Source organism: Canis lupus, chromosome 18 (assembly GCF_003254725.2).
Source record: "Canis lupus dingo isolate Sandy chromosome 18, ASM325472v2, whole genome shotgun sequence".
NCBI lineage: Eukaryota > Metazoa > Chordata > Mammalia > Carnivora > Canidae > Canis > Canis lupus.
In genome coordinates, this window is record NC_064260.1 from 18,029,044 (window position 1) to 18,051,844 (window position 22,801).

A 22,801-nucleotide genomic window follows, 5' to 3' on the forward strand; every position below is an offset into this window, starting at 1 on the left:
AGGTCAGTGTTTAGCGTGCCGTAGGTCAGTTCTGCTGTGGGCAAATGAAGCCTGACTGACATCCATTGTTGAAGTGTCTGAAAAGGTCTTATTGCCCAGAACACTTTGGAAGAAAGCCATGGTAAGTAATATCAGGGGTGTCATGGGCTTGGGCCTCGTCTTGACTAATTGTTCTTCTCTAGAGAAATAGAGTGCACAGATGCAGGGAACTTCTGAGTTATCTGAGAAGGCCTACGATTTTTTAAGCTGTCAAGAAACCGTCATGAGATTGCACATAGCCCTCTGCTTCTTCGAGAAATATTGTTAGTGCTGTTTAAAAACAAACTAAACAAAATGGAAGTGACAATAAAAGTGAAACACGCTGTCCATCCTAATAAATAGTATGCAATTGTGTTTGCAGCTGGAGGGATGGTCAGCCATTTCCCTATGTCACAAATGAGGTGGGGGAGCCCCAGAGAGCTGAGGCCAGGGCCTGAGGCATTTTGCTAGGAGTGAGGGGCAGCCTGGCCTTCCACCCACCGCAGTGCTGACTCTCAATCCCGGACACTTTTTATCAGATCACAGGGCCTCTGCTAGGGCTCACAATGCTTGGCTATGGGAAAAGATATTTTAATAACAAATTTACTTCCTCACTCAAGGGTAGGTCCCAAAGCTGACTCCCCTGATGTTGTCCATGTTCCCATGAGGATGCAGATACTCTCTGACCCACTGGTTTTGCTTTTCAGAGGTTTCCCTAAGGAAATAATCAAAGATAGAGGAGCAGTATAGCTACGAGGGTATTTTTTGTAGTGTTTATCACAACAGTGGGAGAAGTACATGAAGAAGAGAAGTCTAAATAGGGGATTCGTTAAATGATAAATCTAGATAACAACGTACAAGGGAGTCATGGAAAATGATGTAAGAAGGATATTCAATTTCCCTACTAGTCTCAAAATACTGTCAAATGAAAAGAAAAAAAAAACCAGGTTTCAAAATATAATGGTTACATTTTCAAAAGAGAGAAAGAGTTCTCTTCCTTCTTGACTATTTCTGTATTTGAGATACGCTATCATATGTATTAATTCGTGAAACTCAGTAAAAGTTATCTCAAGAAAGAGTTCCCGGTAGGGCATCATTTGAGAACTGACGTAGCCACAGATTGACAGCAGGAACATTGTCAAAACGGAGTTGTAAGGTACAGCCTTTCTTAATTCCTCTTCTAGGAACTCATTCCAGAACTTTAGCCTTTCAGACAGCTCACTTGAGCAGTTGATGAGGAGACTCTTACTACAGAACATGTCCCAGGCTTGTGGCATCCTCTGAGCAGGTGATGGCGGGGGGTGGGGGGTTCCCTTCTCTGCCCTTCCCTCCCCTTTCCTCCCCTTTCCTTGTCCTTGCCTTCAAAGGGGGTGGGGACCCATGGGACTGACAGTCCCTGCCAGGGGACTATGTATCTATTTGGAGATCCAAGAGTGAGGCTAAGGCCCCTAAATGCTTTCTCTCAGGTGGAATCCACTAACCAGGAATTTGGGAAAATAGAGTCAACCCTTCCTGTATTTTCTCCTCTCAGGTCTCTAGCAGGACCTGAAGTCTGAGGCTGTTCTCCCTCACTCTCTAAGCTCCCTCTCCACACTGCGTGTTCCTTCCTTGTTTCAAAGTGGCAGCACCCACATTCTGGGGTGAGCGGATTGTGGAAAGATCAGACGGAGAAGAAAGATGAAAAGGCTAAGTCAGAAAAAAATTTCAGCTGAAAATTGTTTACTCTTTGCGGAGAAATAGAGGTGGAAATAATTGACTGGATTTTGTTGCCTTCTGTTCAGTAGTCTAAACTGAACTTTGAGCTTGCTGTGAGGTATTAAAGGCTTAGTTCTAGCTTTGTGATTTTCAAGCACGCTCCTACTCCCACGAGATCGACCTCAGAATCACCTGGATCCAGTACTACTCTCTTTTATGAACTGTATTTATGTTGCACCCTCTTTGGAATGGAGGAAACCAGGTCTACCGGGTCAACGTGGTGGCTCATTCTTAGAACGCAGTCATGTTACCCAGCACATACATAGACTTAAATGGAGCGGTGTAGTCTAAATCTAGGCAAAAGGTGCTGTGGTTAGTTAAAACAACTTAATTTCATCCTGGAAGGCTGAAGACTGGAAGGTCAGGGATTCTTTCCTTAAGAAGACTCCCCCCAGGGAACCCTGGGTGGCGCAGCGGTTTAGCGCCTGCCTTTGGCCCAGGACGCGATCCTGGAGACCCGGGATCGAATCCCACGTTGGGCTCCCGGTGCATGGAGCCTGCTTCTCCCTCTGCCTCTCTCTCTCTCTCTGTGTGACTATCATAAAAAAAAAAAAAGAAGACTCCCCCCAGCGTGCCCCCTCTCAGCCTAGTCTACTGCGCTCCTCTTCATCTGAGGGTATCTACTGTGTTTTAGGAGCTGTGATTATTTTTATGTTCCTTTAGTCATAGGAGTACTTGTTTTTCTCTCTTGCCTAATACACCATAGTCTTTTGGAGGGCAGGTGGACACTATTTCCTTTCTATTCATTCATTCATTCATTCATTCATTCATTCACTCATCCGTTCATACAATGCAGTGCAAGGAACCATCAGATGCCAAGCATTGGACACCCGAGCTAGTAGACATGGCTTCTGTCCTCAGCCACCAGTTAGTTCTCTCAGGGAGCTAGTATGGAGCTCTGGGCTTGAGGAGTGACCCAGTAGCTAAAGAACTAGGAGATAAGGCAGAGAAATTCAACACATTTTTTTTCACAGGAAGGCACAAAGATTATTATGATCTTCATGTCACATTTTGTGATGCTAAATAACCTGGTGGTGCGTTTCCATTTACATCACCTGTCACTGTGTGGGGAGCACCACCTCTTGCCACCTGAGGCTCCCGATGATGACAAAGGGAACACTTTTCTCTTCTCTGTGAACTTCTTGGGGGAGGGAAACAGGATTGTCTTCTACCAGCGTTTGTCTGTTTCCCCAGCTCCTACCTAGCTCAGCTGGCAGGACAATGGACATACCTCCTCCCCACTGAACCTGACCTACTGTCTCAAAGAAGCCTTTGTGAAAGGTGGTAAACAAAGGAATATAAATAAGTGAACCATTGAAACAACACCAGACTCAGGAACTTCCTTTTCTACATATGCAGTCCTACTTCCGCACTCCCTGGCGGGACTCCAAAGCCAATTCCTCACTTCAAAATCAACCAAACAAAGGCAAGAACCTAAGAAGCAACTTTAGACAAGCAAGCAAAACCCTGGTAAGAGACAAGGGTGCTAATGCCAAGCTTGTGGTGATGAGGCCTTTCTCCTACTGATTGCTCCTTTAAGAAGCTCATCACCCTTCATCTAGTTGCCCTAAGCGCTGCCCAACATCAGTGCAAATTACAAAATAAAGCTCAGAAGCTGGGACGTCCTCTGTGCTTTGAACTCCAAAGCTTTAGAGCTGCAGGTTCTCCTAAAAGCCCCTTGTGGCATTTTCTTCTTTTTTGGCGGGAAGGGTGTAAAAAAACCATAAAATTTACTATATTAACCATTTTAAGTATACAGTACAGTAGTGTTAACTATATGCATGTTGTGCAATAGATCTCTGCAACTTTTTCATCTTACAAAACCGAAACCCTATGGCCACTGAACAAACTCCCTTTCCCCCTTGCTCCCAACTCCCGGAAACAACCATTCTATTTTCTGTTCTAAGACTTGACTACTTAGCTACCTCACAGAAGTGGAATCATGAGGTATTTGTCTTTTTGTGATTGGCTTATTCCACTTAGCACAATGTCTTGAAGGTTAATTCATGTTGTAGCATGCAACAGAAAGTCTTCCTTTTTAAAGATCAAATAATATTCCATCATGTGTATATACCACTTTTCTTTACCCATGATGGACATTTGGGTTGCTTCCACCTCTTGGCTATTGTGAAGAGTGCTGCAAAGAATAAGGATGTGCAAATACCTCTTTGAGATCCCATCTTTAATTCTTTTGGATACACACCTGGGAGTGAGATTGCTGGTAGCTCTATTTTTTATTTTGTCAAGGAATCTCCATACCATTGTCCATAGTAGTGGTATCATTATACATTCCCACCAACAGAATGAGGGTTCTCATTTTTCCACTTTCTTGCCAACACTTGTTCTTTCCTTTTCTTCTTCTTCTTTTTTTAATCATGGCCATCAGACAGGTGTGAGATGAGATCTCATTGCGGTTTTGAGTTGCGTTGCCCTGATGGTGACTGATGCTGAGCATCTTATCATATGCTTGTGGGCCATTTGTACATCTTTGTTGCCCAACCATAGTACCCAGGGCTTTTTAGCTAGAGCTTGTCGGTGCCCTATAGCCTTGGGTGTAGAAAGACTGGGACTCAGTTTTACTGTATTTGACAAACTGAAAGGCAGCCAACAATCCCTCACAAGCTGAGTAAGCAGTGAGATGTTTTGTGGGTGGGCATTGCCTAATATTTCACTTTCAAAACAAGCTACTGTATTGATTGCTGTATGCCCAGGGATAATAAGCTCTTGATGGAAATAATGGGAAAGGCCAACTGAACAGATGTATTTCACTTGGAAAAGATAATTTTTCTTCCTTCTGGCATTTTATATGAAAAAAAGAGAGAGATCTTGAATATAGAAAGAGACATTAAGAATTCCTGCTACTTGCTTTCTCTGTGTTAGTGAATATTCATAATGAATGACAAAATGACCCAATTCATTTTTTGAAGGCGCTATATTAACAAGAGACAATCTTTCTCCAGAAAAATCCAATGTATGAAAGCAACTCCAAGTAGTCATATAAAAGACGACCATGTCCATACATTAAAGTTGGGATTATAAGGGACAGTGGCCACCGTGTCACAGCTCACCTGTCACAGGGTAGCAGGGAGGTGACTCAGAGCTTGGAGCAGGCAATGAGGGAAATTCTGGATTCCTATTCTCCTTTCCTGGCCTTCCTCTCACCCCCAGTTTTCTGTGCTCTTCCCTGAGGACCCCAACTGCCCTTTGGGTTTTACCTGCTGGAGATGCACTACTCTACATGTTATGAATCACTATCTGCATCTCTTAAAATCCCATATGCCGGAATCTTGTCTCACATTTAGATCTTTCATCCATTTTGAGTTTATCTTTGTGTATGGTGCAAGAGAGTGGTCTAGTTTCATTCTTCTGCATGTGGATGTCCAATTTGCCTTTCCCCCACTAGATAAGTTCACTCACATTACTTTCAATGCTGGTACTTAAAGGCACCATGTAACTGAATCCTATAATTGTACAGAGAAGAAAACTGAGGCCCTGAGAAGTTAAGTAATTCTTGAAAGGTCACCTGTCTTGTTAATGGCATCATTTCTGAATTTTCCTATTTCTTTTTCCTGACAGTGGCTCTGCCATCTTCTCCAGTGCTTAGTATCTTATCTTGGGGATGATTTTTCGGTCCTCCCTAATTTTTATTCCCTTTACACCATCAGTTACCAAGTCTTAATGACTCTTCTTTCAAGATTCTTGATATTGTCAACTCTCCTGTATTTCATTTCGATTGTTTTCAGCACCTCATTAACCCATCCCTTCATTTCTAGGTTACTGGGATGGCCTCTTCATTTGATTTACCTCCTTAACTGATTCATCAGTGATGCACAACCCTGCTAGTCATTGCATTGACCTGAGGCATATTAAAAAAGAATCACAGCATACCTGAGCCTACTCTCCCACCCATGGCAATCACTACTCCCTCCCAATGGTTTAATTGGTTTGGGGAGAAGCCTCTACGGGTAATTTTTAAATATAAGTTTCCCAGGTATTTCTAATGGGTAGCTAAGATGGAAAACTCTTTGAAAACAAAATGAAACAAACTCTTTCCAAAAACGTTCTCTGTAATCCCTGAAATACTTCTTTGACCACATCAGTGTGCCACTCAAGAATCTTCTGTGCCTCCTCATTGCCATTGGTTTTTAGGTATTGGCCTCTTCCAGGCATTCAGACTTCTTGCCCTTCTATCCCTTCTGCTTTTCAGAAGGGATCCTGCCTGTAGTTGAGTCGTTTGCTTCTTAGTATCAAAATCAGCTCCCATAGTCTCCTATTTCTATTTTAGGTTGTAGCACCCTTTGCCTTTCTCTCTGCTCATCCCAAACCCTCTGGTTTCTCAAGGGTTATCTTAAGACTGGCTTCCTTCAAGGAGCCCTGTCTGACTATTCTGGTCATTATCTTCCTTTCTTGTCTCAAATTCCCTTATCATTTGGGTTTGTACTGTCTTGTACTTGTTCCAAGTCAGTATTTGCAGTTCTTTAATGAGGTGGAGAGCTCTTGGAGGGGAGGAAGAGACAATGCCACATTTATTTTCTGTAGCCCCCACAGCATCAAAGAATGTCTGGCACATATCATAAAATAGGTCATTTCGCTTGAACTTGATATAGACCCAGGAGGCTAGACAAAGAGCTTGGAGAGTTTTTCAGAGTGGTCTCTTTTTCACAGCAGGAAGGTAGGCACATAATCCCACGCAGATAGATCTAACATTAGCTTTTGTTTCACAGTCCCCTGAAGTCTCTAGAAGACTATATTATACATGGCACTTCCATAGCAAAGAAGCAACTCCAGCATGTTAAACTATAATTCGTAATGGCAACATAGGTCAGAACTACAGTTTAAGAGAAAATACCTTATAGAAATAATAAAACCTAGATTAACCAGAAACGATTGCCTGGCACATTGAATAAGCCCAGTTTTCCTCCACTCTGCTCCTAACAGAAAGAGATACAGTATAAGTCAAGCAGACTGGCAGGAATTTATAAAAACCACCACCACCACCACCACCACCACCACCAGACCCTACTTCTGGTTTAGGTTGAGACAATCAGTGGAAACCTGGGATATCATCCTATGCCTTCTGCAGCTATCTACAAAAGCTTACATTGAAATTTGCTGTCAGAGTAATAACTCTGATCCTGCAAACCTTTAGTCATTCATTCACCTACTCGTTCACTCTGTAAAGCATCATATTAATAACCTGGTTGATGACCAGTATTTGAATTCTATAAAGAGGAGGAAGGATGTGGATATTGATAACTCTGTCATAAAACAGAGTAAGAGGGGACAGAAAGATATAAAGGGCTATGGGATTTCAGAAGAGTGGGAGGTTACTTCTGATTAGTGGGCTTGGGGAAGGATTCATGGAGGCGGCAGCCTTTGACCTGGTTCTTAAAGGAGGACATGATTTGGGGAAAGGGTTTCTTGAGCCAAGGGATCAGCATGTGTCCAACCACAAAGGTGGGAATATAGGGCAATGGCAGTGTTGCAGTGTAGCTGGAGCACAGATATGAAGTAGGAGATTGTGAGAGAGAAGAGATGAGACTGATTTGGGTGGGGCCAAACAGGGATGGCTCTGGGGACTACTTTAAGGTTGTGTGTGTGTGTGTGTGTGTGTGTGTGTGTGTGTGTATAAAAAGTGAGTGGGACAGTCCTTAGGGACATCAATTGCTCTGGCATCAATGACCTGGGAAGATTGGCCATAGCAGTACAGAAAACAGATAGAAGGTTATTTAATCTTGGGGAGTGGACCTGAACTGGAGTAGAATGACAATAGGAATGGAAGAGAGAGCCATTGTGAGAAATGAGGGACATAAAATCACTCCCACTTGGGAACTAGAGATCTATCTATCTATCTATCTATCTATCTATCTATCTATCTATCATCTATCTATTTATCTATCATCTATCTATCTATCTATCTATCTATCTATCTATCTATCACCTATCTATCTAATCTATCATCTATCTATCTAGGGAAGGGGGTTGGGTTTGAGCTGGGTGATGAGGAGGATTGATAGTCCCTTAATAAGTGATTCAAAAGGAGGAGTATTATCAGGAGGGAAGTTCATAAGTATAATTTTGAATATACAAATGCAAAGCATCTGGCTAGAAATGTCTAGCAGGCAGTGGTAAGTTTCAGGGTGGAGTTGTGGAATGAAGCCAGACATAGCAAAAGGGAAGTGAGTCATCTGCACAGTAGTGACAGGTGGAATCATGGGGGTGAGTGAGATCCTGAGTGAAAAGTTGGGGAGCGGTGTTACTGGATGGAAAGAGAGCCAAAGGACACTCTGGAGGGGCAATCAGAGCAGTAAGAGAAAGATCCAGGCAACATACTGATCACTAGTGTTAACTATGATAGAGGATGAAGGATTGAATCGGTCATTGGACTCTGTTACCATGGTGACAGAGGGGCTACTTTGAGTGGAGTCTTGATGATGGAATCCAGATTTCAAAGGGTAAATGTGTTCTCAGCAAGGGAAATTAAGCAGAGCATGCTTGTTTTCAAAATACTTTGTGCATCAATCCAGGGATATAACACAATGCATTTGAGAATGAGGTTAATGAGTGATATTAAAGAGCATTTTTTTGTGTGTGTGAACCAAAAACACCACGTTTTCCTTAAACATTCTCTACACACAGAGTTCCCTTAGGGGAGAACCGGTGTCATTCATCCTTGTACCCTGCCTTTCCCTGCCCTCTGAAAAAACAAACCAGAAAAACCAGGCTGAACCCCGGGACTGAATCTAAGTAGGAGCTGTAGTTTTTGCTATCTCACTTCTTCCCACCCCTTTCCTCACCCTGCCCCCAGTTCATCCTGGGGCAGAGCAACCACTTTTTCATCAAGAAAATGGGTCACTCTCCCTGTCGCCTCCCCAAAACCCTCTCTCCGGCTCCCATCATTCTTCTCTTCGGTTATTTTCCTACTTCTCAGATTGTCCTTTCTTATCTCCTTCACCGACTTCTCTTACTTGCCACATGGATGTGACCATGTCTCAAGGACTCTCCTCTCTGTCCATAGAGGGTCTCTGTGAGAGCCTGTCCCTCGCTGTCCTTGCAGGGACTCCCCAAATGCTCTGGCTCCTGCCCTGAGTGCCTTATCCAACTGCCCTGTTAGTAAGAGTCCTTTGGGCATTTGGAATTCAACAAGTCCAAAACTAACCACATTATCTTTGTTTTTCTAAACTTCTTCCTTCACCTGTAGGTGTCATCTTCTAACAAGCACTGGGCCACAAACCTCCTCCAGGATCTCTTCCTTCATACTCATTATTCACCAGTTTGGTGACTTCTGTCAATGGAATGGTTAGAATATCTCCAGAATCTATTCCCAATGTGCTATTTCCACCATCGCTCCCCCAAGTCTGGTCCTCTCATCATTTGCCTCAACGTTTTTAATAACATTTTAACTGCCCCCAGTTTCTTCTAAAATCCACATAAACAGAATTGAAGAAAATTTCCAAATGTGGATATTTTCACCATTCACTCAAACAATTTTTAAGTGACATCTTGGTTCTATAAAATCCAAATTCTTTTGCTTGGCGTACAAGGCCCTTTCTTACTGAGTTCACCTTCATGTTCTTTCCTTTGGTGCCTTTCCTGTCCCAGTGTATGTGATGGCCATTCTGAATACACGCCCTGGCTGTGCTCCAACTGTTTCCTCTGCCCAGAATGGCCTTACCTCCTGCCCACACTGGTGAAATCATACTTGTCCCTCAAGGCCCAGCTAGCATGTCACCTCTTGTCTAGTATAGAATCTTCTACAACTCTGCTGAGCAGATTTAGGATATCATCTCCCTTGGGTTCTTATCGCTCGTCTGCCAATACTTGGCATATTTGCCCCATTGCCTGGTTTTCTCCCTGTCATTCCTACTTGCTTATGAATGCACATGGGCAGAGACTCTCCTATTAACCTTTATTCTCCAGCATTGCAGAAGGTGTCTGATAGATGTTGGTGGGACTGGATGGAAACCACAAAGGGCCCTCTTGTGACTCTGGTGAACTGGTTGACTCAGTTCCATGGATTATAGATGAGTTAAAGTAAATTCAATGGCAAGCATATACCTTTCTTTTGTCAGGAACACAAATCTATACCTCTGTAAGCCATGGTCAATGGACTGGATTTCCCTGATAATTATTCCATGGCTTTATGCCTTTTCCAGTAAATTGGAGTTTTCTCCTTTTTGCTCTGATTCAGGCTTCCCCCTGATCAATAACATCCTTGAGTACAAACACTTCAGAGAGATGATACGTTTAAGACTTGTTTTTTTTTTTTTTTTGACATCCTCAAGGAACAATTGCAATTTGTGTGTGTGTGTGTGTGTGTGTGTGTGTGATACTTATATCAGTATAAAAGTATTTAGTAAGGAGTTAACAGTAGGCCAATCAAACAATTCGCTTAGTGAATAATATTATCCTTCATGTTGAATTTAAACCAATCTTGATGGCGATCAGCAGGCTCATAATAGTTGGAAAAATATGTTTCAGGAAAGATTCAGAGAGATGGGTAGAGTGATGCTTAGCCATGGCTGTGACAGTATGAATGGGGTCACATCAAACCTGAATTGAGAAACATATCAATGTGACTCATGCTTCTATGCCTACCCATGGGGACTGAGCATGGCTATCAGTTTCTGCTGAAAAGTCAAACTGACATTTTAAAATCCCAGTTCTACCTATTAAATTGTGGATCCTGCAGTGGATTTGATAGTGGGAACGGGGGCCACTCTAGGGATGTGTTTGAGGGGTGAAAAGTTGCTTGAACCATATTTGCAAGGCTATCATCTATATTCTGCTTTATTTATGTATAGGATTATTATTTTTTTCCCTGTAAGACTTTTTTCCAAGTGCTAGGCTAAAATACAGCCAATGCTTGAGAGTATTCTTTTTCAAATGGCAGGAAATATTGTTCAGATTGAAGTTATGCCTCTTTTTGAAAAAGTCACAGTTGGTGTTTTTTCCCCCTCCTTAAACTTGGTGCATCACTGAGAATGGAGGAAGGAAGGTGAGAAGCTCCAGTGCTTAGTGGAAAGCTGACACAGGGCAGGCAGGGGAAATATCATGATGCCAGGAGGACTTTAGGGATCCTAAGGCTAGAATGTTGGGCGACCGTGGTTGTCTGTCAAGTGCCCAAGGGGTGCCTTGGGTTGGAGCTATCCTAACTCAGGCTGAGAGGAAATCAATTTAACTACTTGTACCGGAGCCCAGGGAAGATTCTTGGAAGTGTGTGGAGCAGAACGTGGCTGGCTGGTGCTGCCTCTGCTGGACCCTCCCTATAGCTCCTTCTTGCTGGGGCTGTTTTGGGCTGGACTCCCAGAAGTGGATGCATCCCAAGTTTTCATGAACCCACAAATCCTATCTTTATCACTTTTAAGGTCTCAGCTAGATATTTTCCAGAGCCCTAGCAGTAATTAGACAAGCTACTATCAAAGAGAAAGCATTATACATCAGTTACAAACAATGCAAAACCAAAGCTCATTAGAGAAAGATAATATTCATGCAGATTTTACAAACCGTGTCTTTAGGGTGGCCCAATAAGTAGAAATATGGGGACCCATGCTTGTCACTTTTCATGCACATGGAGAGACTGGAAGGTACCATTCCTAAAGGAAGGGGAGGAACAGCCTAGGACCAATCATTAGAATTAACAGCACCAGTGACAAAGATATATTATTACGGTTAGAGTCAAGATTGCTTAGTATGTTTAGAGCAGCTGAATACAAATTATCTAGGCAGTAAGAATAAAGACTTTAAGTAGAGCTACCCCTGTCGAGCATGCAAGTGAAATTAGTGAAAGACTGAGCTCCATGTGTATTCCAAAAGTCCATTTTTAATTTTCTCAAAATATTGAGGGCATCCTGAGGTGCTTTTAAGGGAGGCACCGATGTTAAAAAATTTTTTTGAAATGGTCGTATCAGAGTTTTTGTAGAATTTCCCCCTAACCATGGGGGATGTTTTAGTGATACCGGTGGTCATTTGAGAATCATTCACAGTAATCATCTCCTTATTTTGAAAAATTACAAAAAAGACACAGTGTGTCCATGTCCTACGTCTCTGTTTTCGCTTAAAATCTCGTACATTCTTCTGGGTTCCCTCACCTCTGACAATTTGCTTATTGGTAGTCAAAGTGCACTGTTGATTTGCTGAGTGTAACTGTTTTCTGGAAAAAAAAATAAAGCAGGAAGAAGAAATGTGGTGCTGCCTTCCTGTCTTGTGTCTGTCTCAGCTCTTGGACTAAGTTCTTTCTCTGCACATGATGGGTCCTAGGAAGGCTGCGAGGCCCGAATCAATCATCTCCGAGAGCCAGGCCCCAGGGGATGCAGCACCACCCACTGCCGACCCCACTCCCTTCCCTGGGCTCCGCACATCTGGAACAACTGATGTGATCAGAACAACCGAACCCGTGCGGCTCAGCCAACTTGGAGCCTGATGCGCTCCTTGCGGGTGTAGACTGCTGAGGTTCCCCACATAAATGCCCGATGCGCCCCCCACGCAGTGTGGTGCCCGGCTTCAGCACCCAGAAGGGAACAGCACCCCGCCCGGATTTCCGACTGTGTCCCCCGCAGTGTGTTTCATGGCACAGTGTGTGTCTCAGGGGAAGGGAATGGGACCCTGAGCACCGACACCTGGAGGTTAAATGGAAAGCAGGACCTCTCCCTGGTCGGAAAACTGAAGCTTAACTATATGACGGCTAGAAATGGAAATTACATTTCAGGACTTATTAATTGAGTTTACCACTTAGCCCTGCCAAGATGCAAGTAATTTTGTGCGAAAAGAATCATGCTGTTTTAGTGTCACACAGAGAAGGCTTGCATCTGGTTTTAAACGTGACCTTTACTGGGCTTGAAAGATACATGTGCAAGGAAACCTCACGGACAAGAGTTCAAATAAAAGGGCCCAGAATGTGGTGGAAATAAATTGCTGGGGAGGCTGGCGTAGAAACTGCAGTGAAAGAGGAAAAACGGAGAGTTGCACACTGGCATATTCGGTGCACCAACATGTGTACGTGCGTACATGTTCAGCCCTAACACCCAGGGCCCGCTGAGGCCAGAGCCCCTGCGTGCTAGCGCGTGCTGAGCAAACCAGACCTTTGTACAGAAGCGTGAAAGCAAGTCATTCTGTAAGCAGATGTCTGAGCCACAGTGGAGTTAACAGCTCTCTAGTCAGAACAAAGTGTGCGTTTGTCATTCTATTAAAAAACCCCAAACCAACCAACCAAACAAAATAATGAACCCAAATAGCACAGTGAGAGATGCGTGTGATTCTCAAAGTTTAGAGATTTTGCTATAACTAGAGCACAGAATTCGAGTGTGGAGTAAGGTGTTACATAATTTCATCTTTCCCGATTGAGGGAATTCGGTTAAAAGGAAATATTAGAAGCCTTTATCAGAACAGGACGTGCAGCAGTCCTATCATTGAGCGAGGCTGTAGGCACATTTCTCTTATAACAAAAAAAAATCTGCCTCCAGGAACTATCGCTTCCACTAGGATGTTCCACAAAGGGATCTTTTAAAAGAAGAAAGCTTGTGATTTACTAGGAGACTCTACGGTTGCTGGTGATGGCAGTTGGCTGGACCTACCCAAGAATTTGTCTTAAGGAACTGGATTCCGCTTTGAGTTTTGCTGACCTCCTTTACAGGGATCAGAACCTTTTCTGTGTCAGCTCTAGGGGAGACAAGAGAAAATCAGACAGCGACGGGGAAGTAGCTTTGGCTTTTGGCCCAGCTTCCCAACGGGTGCAGCTGACGGGTCTGAAGCTTACCCTGAATCAACACTTGAACCACAGGGTCAGACTGTCTCAGTGAGGAGGGTGGGGGCTTAGCTCAGATGGTCAGAAAAGGCCGGAGATGGAAAGTGGGAGGACAATGGGAGGAAGAGCTAGTCTCTCTTCTTTAAGTGGTGAGGCTTGCGAGTCTCAGAATGGAGAGCAGAGGAGGGGGTGCAGGGGCAGAGACGGGGGTGCAGGGGGTGGGGCAGGCCAGGGGTGGGGGCCAACTAGGAGTGCAAACTCCGGTGGGCCGGCCTGTCCGGCAAAGCGAGGGGAGGGGCGCCCCACAATCTGGGGGCATGGCATTTCTTGAGATGGCACCCTAAAAATAGAGTCCTGGGCCAAATCCACCCAATTGTGTGTGGGTGTGCGCTTACACACGCAACTTTTAAGCCATGCTGCCGGCTTTTCTGGCTCTAACTCTGATCCTTGATTTCCCTCTTCCCCCCTCCCACCCCCCCCACCCCCGTGAAAGGCATTCTCTTCAATATGTGACTTCCTTGAAGTCCATTTCACTGCTACAGTGTTCTCCGGGGTTTCCTCTGAGAAAGCTGCTTTCTCCCTAAACATCTGTGGAAACTCCCCACCGTGGGAGAGCCCAGGTTCACACTGGGGGAAGGAAGGGAATGTTCTATCAAAGCTTATACTGGGACTCTCCAGGATGGGTTGCTGGAGACACTGGGATATTTAGGTTTTCCAAGATGCACATGGCCAACAACTTAAGTATTTGGGAATCGAGGGAGGTCACACCTCAAAGGCTACCTTGGTTGTTCTTGGAAGATTCCTCGGTTATTATGTGGTCTACTATGTTTTATAAGAGTCTTAAATGTACGACAAGTGAGGATGTGGGGAAGGGTGTCATTTAATATATCCCTAAAGAGAAAACTGCATGTTGGAAATCAAGTAAGGGAGTCCAAAAAGAAAAAAAAAATATATTCGTTATAGTCCATGGTTCCCAATAAAACAATGTGCAGATACGAAATTTCATCCTTATCCTAAAAACACTCAAAATAATAAATGAGGTCTTGAGCAACGGGGAAAGGAACGACAGAATTGTGTATTCTTTAAGGGAGCTTCTACCTCTGACTCCACGAAATGGGACTTATTGGGAGCTTCCCAGAGCATTTCCGAGGCTCACCTACATGCTGCAGAGAGCAGTCTTGAGCCGTTTTAGGCAGGAAGAACTGGGTCCTCTGTATGATGCAGCCGGGTGCCTGACAGCCTGCCCTCTTCCCTGGGTCTGACTCAGTGGAGGTGTACAGGAGTGATTTGTGGAACCTCTCATGGAAAAGGAAGAGACACTCAACCATGAATGTCAGAGGCTGAAATTAAATTTCAGAATTTATTATTGAAGCAAGCTGCCTTTTGCCCTATTAAAAATGCAGGTGAATTAGTGCAAAGGCTATGGAACCAGTTAAAGCTCCCCAAAAACACGGTCTGAGGAAGAAACGAAGGCACTGGAGACTCTCTCCTTGTCTTTTATCGTGGGGGCATAGCAGCACCCATGAACGCCCCAGGGTGTGAGGTGCCAGTGCTCCAGGCTCCCTGGGGCTGACAGCCACAGGAGGGGAACAGTGATGATTAGCAAATTTGCCAGATGAAGTTTTGGTTTACCAGCTTCGAAGAACTCAGACAGGGGCTGAGCCGAAATTTACCTATACTCAGCGAGTCCTTTCTCCAGAAAGTGTACAAAGCATTGGTGTAAATACTACAAAGGAAATGCTGAACAAACCAAAGAAGCCAAATGCTTTTCAAGGATCCTTAATACTCCAGAAGCACTTATTAAATTCTACAAATCAGTAATAAAACCAGCTTCAGGTTTTTCATGAGAGCAGATCCTGGAAGTCTGACAGCATCAGTGGTCACCTGTGTCCTCCCTCGGGGCCAGGGCGAGCTAGATCTTGCATTCAGTGCCTGCAAGGCGCCTTGCACAAACGGTAGGTGCTCAGAAAACCCTGACTGGGGTAAGGGAATCGTAATGACATTAATTAATGATAGCAATGACAAGATTTGTCTCACGTGGAATGTTGAATAGGGGTATACTGTCTATAGTTTAACTTTTGTGATCAGAGGGAAGAAAGCCCTCCCTGAGCTAACTATAAACAAGATTATAAGAGTATGCTTGAAATGTTTACTTGCCAATGTATATTCTTCTTTAAGCTTTTATTTTAATCACCCAATGCTCATCACAAGTGCGCTCCATAATCCCCATCACCTATTTCCCCCGCACCCCTACCCCCCACCACCTCCCCTCTAGGTGACCATCACTTTTTTCCTCTGTAGTCAAGACTCTATTTCTTGGTTTGTCTGTCGCTTTTGCCTGTTTGTGTCTTAAATTCCACATATGAGTGAAATCATATGGTATTTGTCTTTCTTGGACTGACTTATCTCAATTAACATCATACTCTTCAGCTCCATACGCGGCGTTGCAAATGGTCAATGTATGTTCCTGAAGAAGAATAAAAAAATAAACGTCGCCTATTGCCTATTGCCCTATAAGTAGAGACCAGTGCTGCTCAATCTGGTGCTCTGATATGATCCTTTACGTCATGGGTATTCCTGATAAAGACAGTCTTTAACTAAACAACTATTTGGCCCATTCGTTTCCTTAGCTACACGGCCTGACTCATATCTTTTCTCTACTTACTTAATGCAGTTTTATTATATTTATAAAATGAAAACAATTCTATTTACCAAAGACCCGTAGTCAAGTCAAAACCCATTAAAGACACAGCTAGGGACGCCTGGGTGGCTCAGCGGTTGATCCCAGTTTGGGGATCAAGTCCCACATTGGGCTCCCTGTGAGAAGCCTGCCTCTCTCTGTCTCTCTCATGAATGAATAAATAAAATCTTAAAAAAAAAAAAGACACAGCTAACTTTGAAAATGGAAAGGTAGGCAGAAATCGGACTCACAGATTAACTCTTTCTTTCCTTTTGTGTGGGCATCTGGTGTTCATTGTTGCGGGGCCGCATATCCTAGGAGAACTCCACTTCATCCTTGTAACCCTGCATGGCCTCCTGAGACTACTGAGTCTCCATTTGCAACTGGACTCCCTTCACCACTAAAGACCTGTTCTGTTGCCTTAGGAGGGAAGAAGCAGGCTGGGCCACTAAGACTAGAAGACATATTTCTGTTTTGCTTTATTTTGATCATATTTGAACAGCAAATATTACCAGGGGGAAAGGCCCAAGTTGGTCTGAACCATTTGATTTTGGTTTCATCCAGTGGCACCTCTGTTCACCCTGGCCCTGGCTCTGTGGTTCCCGTGCATTCCTTGAATGCTAATGAAGGACACCAGCATTTGAGGGCAGGGAGCTAATTTGTGTAATATATTCCTGGGCAGCTCTAGAACCACGCGCATGCTTTCTTCTTTCTTAACTTCTTAAGATCTAATTCAAACGTCAACAGCCAGTGTTAAGGAGGGCGCTATTTTTGATGCATCATCTTTGGATGCTTTTCTCAGTATGGTGGAGTGAAATTTCCTTATTCCTGCCAGTTGTTGAGATGCAAGTCAGGGGAGGGGGAGTGCTCGCTTCCCGCGGAGTTTATAATCAACAAATTCTTATCCTGAGGACTGGAGTAGAGTTGAAGTATCCATCTCCTTCAAGGACTTAGCTATAAAAGCAACTTCTTCAAAGCCCTTATCACTTGCTGACTCCCCCTGCAGCTGCTAGGCAGCCTGTGTGCCGCCCCTACTTACGTGGCTGCATTTGCTGATTGACGCCTCTGACTTGGCTGGGGTGTCGTCTGCCGATTAGTCTTGCGGTAATTATGGATGGCATATTTGCAGCATATTTATTCCTTTCCTCAGCTCACTTGGATTCACACTGATTTTGTTTAGTCAACAATCTGACGGATTACCCTGGGTATTTTTTTCCTCTCAATTGTACCTGTGCTTATCTCTCTGTCACAGATCACCTTAGGAACTCAGAGCAAGAGTTTTGTATTTCTCTTGACTGAGATCAGCTTTTCGTCGACGTGGCCAAATGTCCAGATAAGGGTCTTGCTTCAGAGCTCTTGTGAATTCTGAATTCTGCAGGTGGCAGAGGGAGGGCTGGTGGGTATCACTTACAACCCTGCTACAGGCTGGTGGCTGGCAATCTCCTACTCTTCAAAGCTCACTCTCCCAGGCTAGGTTGGATCTACACAGCTCCCTAGCAGGTTACGCCTCCCATAGATTCTGATCATGAATCTTAATCATCTTTTAAGGATGGATTTTTGCGATATGTAGGATATTAAAAGGCAAACAAAGGAAAAAGAACACAGGATTAAACTCAGAGTTGACGGAAAATTCAGTGTTCCTGTGAGGAGGGTACATTTGGACAAAGTGGATTATATTCTTGGTTATATCTACTGGTTGCCTCAAGCATTTTCTTTCGCTGTTCTTGCTTCTGTTATTTGGTTTTGTTATCTCACCCCCCCCCTTCCTTGCCAACTTCATTAAAATACACTCTTATCTTGGACAAAAATTCTGCTTCATGGTATTGTCTATTAAACTGATGCTGGAGGAATTATGATGTTTCTTAGCGGTGGATACTCCTTTCATGCTGGAGTGATTTGTAAAACCCATGACTATGGCTGCTTCTTTAGCTTGCTCCTGGCACAGGAAAGAGTTTGCACGGCAGCCTTGAGACTGCTAACTTAGAAAGACCTGCTTGCGAGTTGGGCCGTTGGCTGGTCTCTGGCACTGTGACAGGCAAATTGTCTCCTACACTAATATAGACCCTTCCCTGAGTGGTAAGGGTATGTCATGTACAACTGTGCCCACAACAGTTTATGCTGAGCACCTGCTTTTCTTATAGGAGTCTAGAATTTTGGTATGTGCTAGATAAAGAGTGCCTACATGAGCAGCACCCAGTATAAATCTTGGGTGCTAATCTCTAATGAACTTCCATGGGCAACAGTATCACACATTTATTATTGCTTTTTTGTTGCTGGGGGAAGAGTGCTCTCTGGATGGCCCCTCATGAGACAGAGAGAGAGAATAAGGAAGGCCACACCTGGTTCCTTCAGGCTTTGTCTGTTTTTTCCCCTTACAATTGCACTGTGTATCCTTACTACATCACTCTAATAAATCTTAGCTGGGAGCCCCAGGAGTCTTTCTAGTAGATCTCTGAATATGGGTAGTCTTGAGGACCACATTAGTTACTATGAGATTCTAGTAGACCTCAAAGGTTAAGTCTGATCCCTAACCTTCTTGGTTGCTTATGCAAAACCAGGCATCTTTCAGCTTAGATGTTAATGTTTACTCAGTTTTTGATTATTCTCTTACTTCTCTAAAGGAGATTGCTCTGCTCTATTAAATTGGATATTTTGTGACATAATCTCTAAAGTTAATTTATAGTCAGAATCTATGTCAATCTAACACCAACAGTAGCTGACAAACTCTAAGCATTGGCAAGTATGATTTCATGTCACATTTTAGAAGAAGAGATGTAGAAAAAATTCTGTAATACAGCTGGAGTTAACCATATTGACCCTTGGTCCCTCAAAATTGTGTCCAAAACTCTGTTAATTTTAGAATTCAACCTTAACCAGGTGTTTTGGAGTGATGTTAAGAAGTAATGGGATCATGTTGACATGATCTTGAATTTTTGTCTTGTTCAAAAACATGTTTTTATTTTTTCTTAAAGATGCTTTGAGGCAGCATCATATGTAGGCATGACAGTTTGAGTGATGCTGGGGCTTGGTCAGTAGTACTGTTCTAAGTGCTCACTGTAGACAAGCTGCTGAAAATTCAGACTAAATAGGGATTCTATAACAGAAAAGACAGCTCTGGGTAGCCGTGTTGTTCAGATTAACTTTTTAAAGATTACTTTGTTAGGACATAAGAATAATATTAACTATGGAAATTCCTTAGCTCACATAACAGGTCTTGTCATAGAATGAAGCATACCATTAAACTAAGGTATTTTTTAGAAGTGACAAACTCATAGGACAGCTTGATCTTACCAAATCACTTATTTTTCTGGGGTACAAAAAGTTAGTTCTTTACAAAGGGATTAGCACTGGTGCCATTTTTTTTTTTTTTTTTTTTTTTTTTTTTAGCGCTGGTGCCATTGAACAGAATCAGGCCTGTGCTTATTGCTAATATTAATATTCAAAAATATTTTATTAGTTCCAGGCATTAAGGATGGGAACCTGGGATGAAATCTTTCCTGGGGTTTAGAGCCAGCCCTTCAGAAGCTTTTCAATGCTTTCCTTAATTGAGTACTTGCCAATCTTTTTGGGGTTTCAAGATTCTAAAAACAAAGTTCTTAAGGGCATTTGAATTCAGATATTGCAAATGAACTCAGGACTAATCTGACCTGCCAACTTAAGGAAGTTGCCTAAATGTCAATTTAGGCAAGCTACTCTTAATTAAGATAAGTAGAATTTGAGAGAGAAAGTGCTATTTAGAATTTGTGTGTGTGTGTGTGTGTGAGGGAGATTGGGGGGTAGAGGATGGAGGGATGAAAGTAAGAGTCCATTTATCTCTATCAGCAATTTGAGCTAATTATTCAGGACCACAGTTAGGTCCCATTGCCCTCATGTGGACACATATCACCAGTCTGGCTCTTCGCTGATACCTGTCTTGGTGACGCTCCTTGAGATTAATTACAGCCCAGCTCAGGGGCTGAGGCTTCTCAGGTAATGACCACCCAGCAGTTTCTTATTAAAGCTGTCAGTGGTGCCTTAAATGGGTTCCTGAGAAAAAACACTGTTAAAGACCTCTGAAGGCAAATCTAATGAACGTCTTTGTCTTCCTAAAAAGCACAGAGAAGCCCAACGTCAGAGTGAAGTTTTGGACTATCCCGAAGTGTCAAGAAAATGCAACCACTGCGTGAACTGAAGTTTACATTTTCATCTTCCAACCTGAAGACTGTTGCTTGTCACCTGGCCCTAGTCACACACCCTCCAGGGCAGTGTGATACATGAGCGATTTTAGGCAAAAATTGACAAATTACTGTGGACTCAAATGAGCAGAGGACTATTAGTCAAATTGCAAAAGTTCTAATGTATAAGTGGTGGCTGGATCTCCCTGCACACTCAGAGATGCCCTGAAAAGTCCTCTATTTGCTATTTTAAACATCACTTAACCAAGGGAGCCAAAGAAAGAGCTCACATACAGAAATCTTGTGCTTCAATGTACATATGCGTATATATATCTATTGATAGCTAAATATATATAGGTAGGATTGGAGAACTGATATAGTTTTACAAATAAGCAGAGGCATTTACAGTACACAGAAGAAACAAACAAAAAAAAAAGGTGAATGAAAACATGAAACGTACCATACTCCGGGACTTGCCCCGTCCCGCGCTTCAGCAGGAGACGGACCCTTCTTCCTCCTGACTTGATGAGTTCTATTGCTCTGGCGTGGGTCATGTCCCTTGTGCTCTCCCCATTGATCTCAATGATTTGATCTCCTACCTGTTAATTAAGAAAACATTAACTCAGCCAAAGATGGTTCTACTCACACTGCGTTTCCAATAGATTAGAAAAGCATCCTTTAGATTACCAGTTTTCAGAGCACATCTGAACAATTTGGTTACAGCCTCCTGCTTCTTAGAAGCAGCTAATTCCCATCTGCGTCCTGAATCTGACCACCAAACTTGATTTACCTTTATAGAAAGTAAAATGTCAGATCATAAAGTTAGGGTGATATGTTACTTCTTTTTTGTCAGTGTGGCAGAGGCATTAAACTTGAAGCATTTTTCTTTTTAAAATTAGGAAATATGTGTGATACCACAATTCCGAATAAACCTGGTATCTCTGCTTTGAAGCAAGAAGTAAATATTTTAGGGCCCTTTCATTGAGCACAGTGCCAGCATTGGGCTTAGTGCAGCATTTAATTTGGCATGCTGGATGGGATGATTGGTTTTGGGCTTCTCTGAGAATTTTTATCATGCATCATTTAAATTTCCCTGGGTGCTATTGTAATATTGCCTTCTTTGTAAATATGGCTGCTTGATATTCAAGTTTGATGATGAGTTTTCTATCACAGTCCTTTGAATTAAAAATGAGATCTTCCATTCTCCACACATGACTAAGGCCCTTGCTAAATCTTTGCCATGCTCACAGCTGATTGCCATAACTGTTTGGTTAAATACCAATCCCTCTCGAATTGTTAGAAATGCCTGGACTCCATAAGCAATTCCCATTTAGCCTTTGTGAATAGATACCTGGAATAAAAGGGGTTCAACCACAAACACATCATATAACTCCCACAGTACCATTACTGTCAGGAAACTTTGAATTAAAATATGTTTCATTTCAGGGCTAGTCACTTAAGAGAAATTAGCCAGGAAAAGCACAATGAGTTGCTTTGCAAAAATGCTATTTTAGTTGGGTCCCTTAAAGCAGATCTCAGCCTAAACTCTATAATGCAGACAGAATTGCAAATAAACTCTGTAGCGGAGCATTATCAAGATGCTGGGCAAGAACAGGAACAAAAACTGGCGATCGCAATGACAAGATGGCACTACAATAAGACCACTCCCTACCCCTAAAGAGAGAAAGAACAAACACATGTTTGTTGTAGCAGGGGAGTAACAACTCTATCATCTGTCTATCTATCTATCTATCTATCTATCTATCTATCTATCCATCATCTATCATCTATCTATGATTTATTTGAGAGAGAGAGAGCAAGCACGCAAGGGAGGGGCAGAGGGAGAGGAGTGGAAGAGTGCCAAGTGGGCTCTGCACTGAGCGAGGAGCCTGACTCAGGGCTTGATCCCTGACCCATGAGATCATGACCTGAGCCAAAGCTAAAAACTGGATGCTCAACTGATTGAGACATCCAGGCGACCCTTTTCTCTTTATTTAAAGAGGATTTTCTATGGATAAGGACTTCAGTGTAATGAAGGTAAAGACTTCCCCTTCCCCTTTGTGTACAGTTGTCTCTGAAAGTATAGTTTTTGGGCAGTGGAAGAAGTTTCCCTCACTGGTATGACTTCCATATTTCACAGAAGAATCATGAACAACAGGATTAATTAATTTGCTTTAGGGGGCAATGTTGCAACATTTTTCTTCAGGTCCCCTTAATTACCTCCTTTCCCATAAAATAGGCACAGCCTCAAGTCGAGCAGCTTATTGGAGGCCACTGTATCCAAGCCAGTGGCAGAGATGGGACCAGTTCTTACCCATGACTGAAACCTCATGGCGCGGTATTAAGTTGTAGAAGTAAAACAAAAGTTCCAGTGAGGTTGTAATAGAGTCTTCATTCTTAGCTCAGCTTCTCTGAGCTTCATACTCACACATCCACGTGAGTACTGCACAT

At 43.1% G+C, this 22,801-nt stretch overlaps 1 protein-coding gene across 1 annotated transcript in view; it reads right to left on the bottom strand.

The window, feature by feature from the left end:
* Nucleotides 1-22,801, bottom strand: part of MAGI2 (membrane associated guanylate kinase, WW and PDZ domain containing 2) — a 1,104,679-nt gene that overhangs the window by 38,572 nt on the left and 1,043,306 nt on the right. Inside the window, exon 30 of the mRNA XM_049096782.1 lies at nt 20,811-20,949. Coding sequence (XP_048952739.1) covers nt 20,811-20,949 — 139 coding nt within the window. The remainder of the gene's footprint in view (nt 1-20,810; nt 20,950-22,801) is intronic.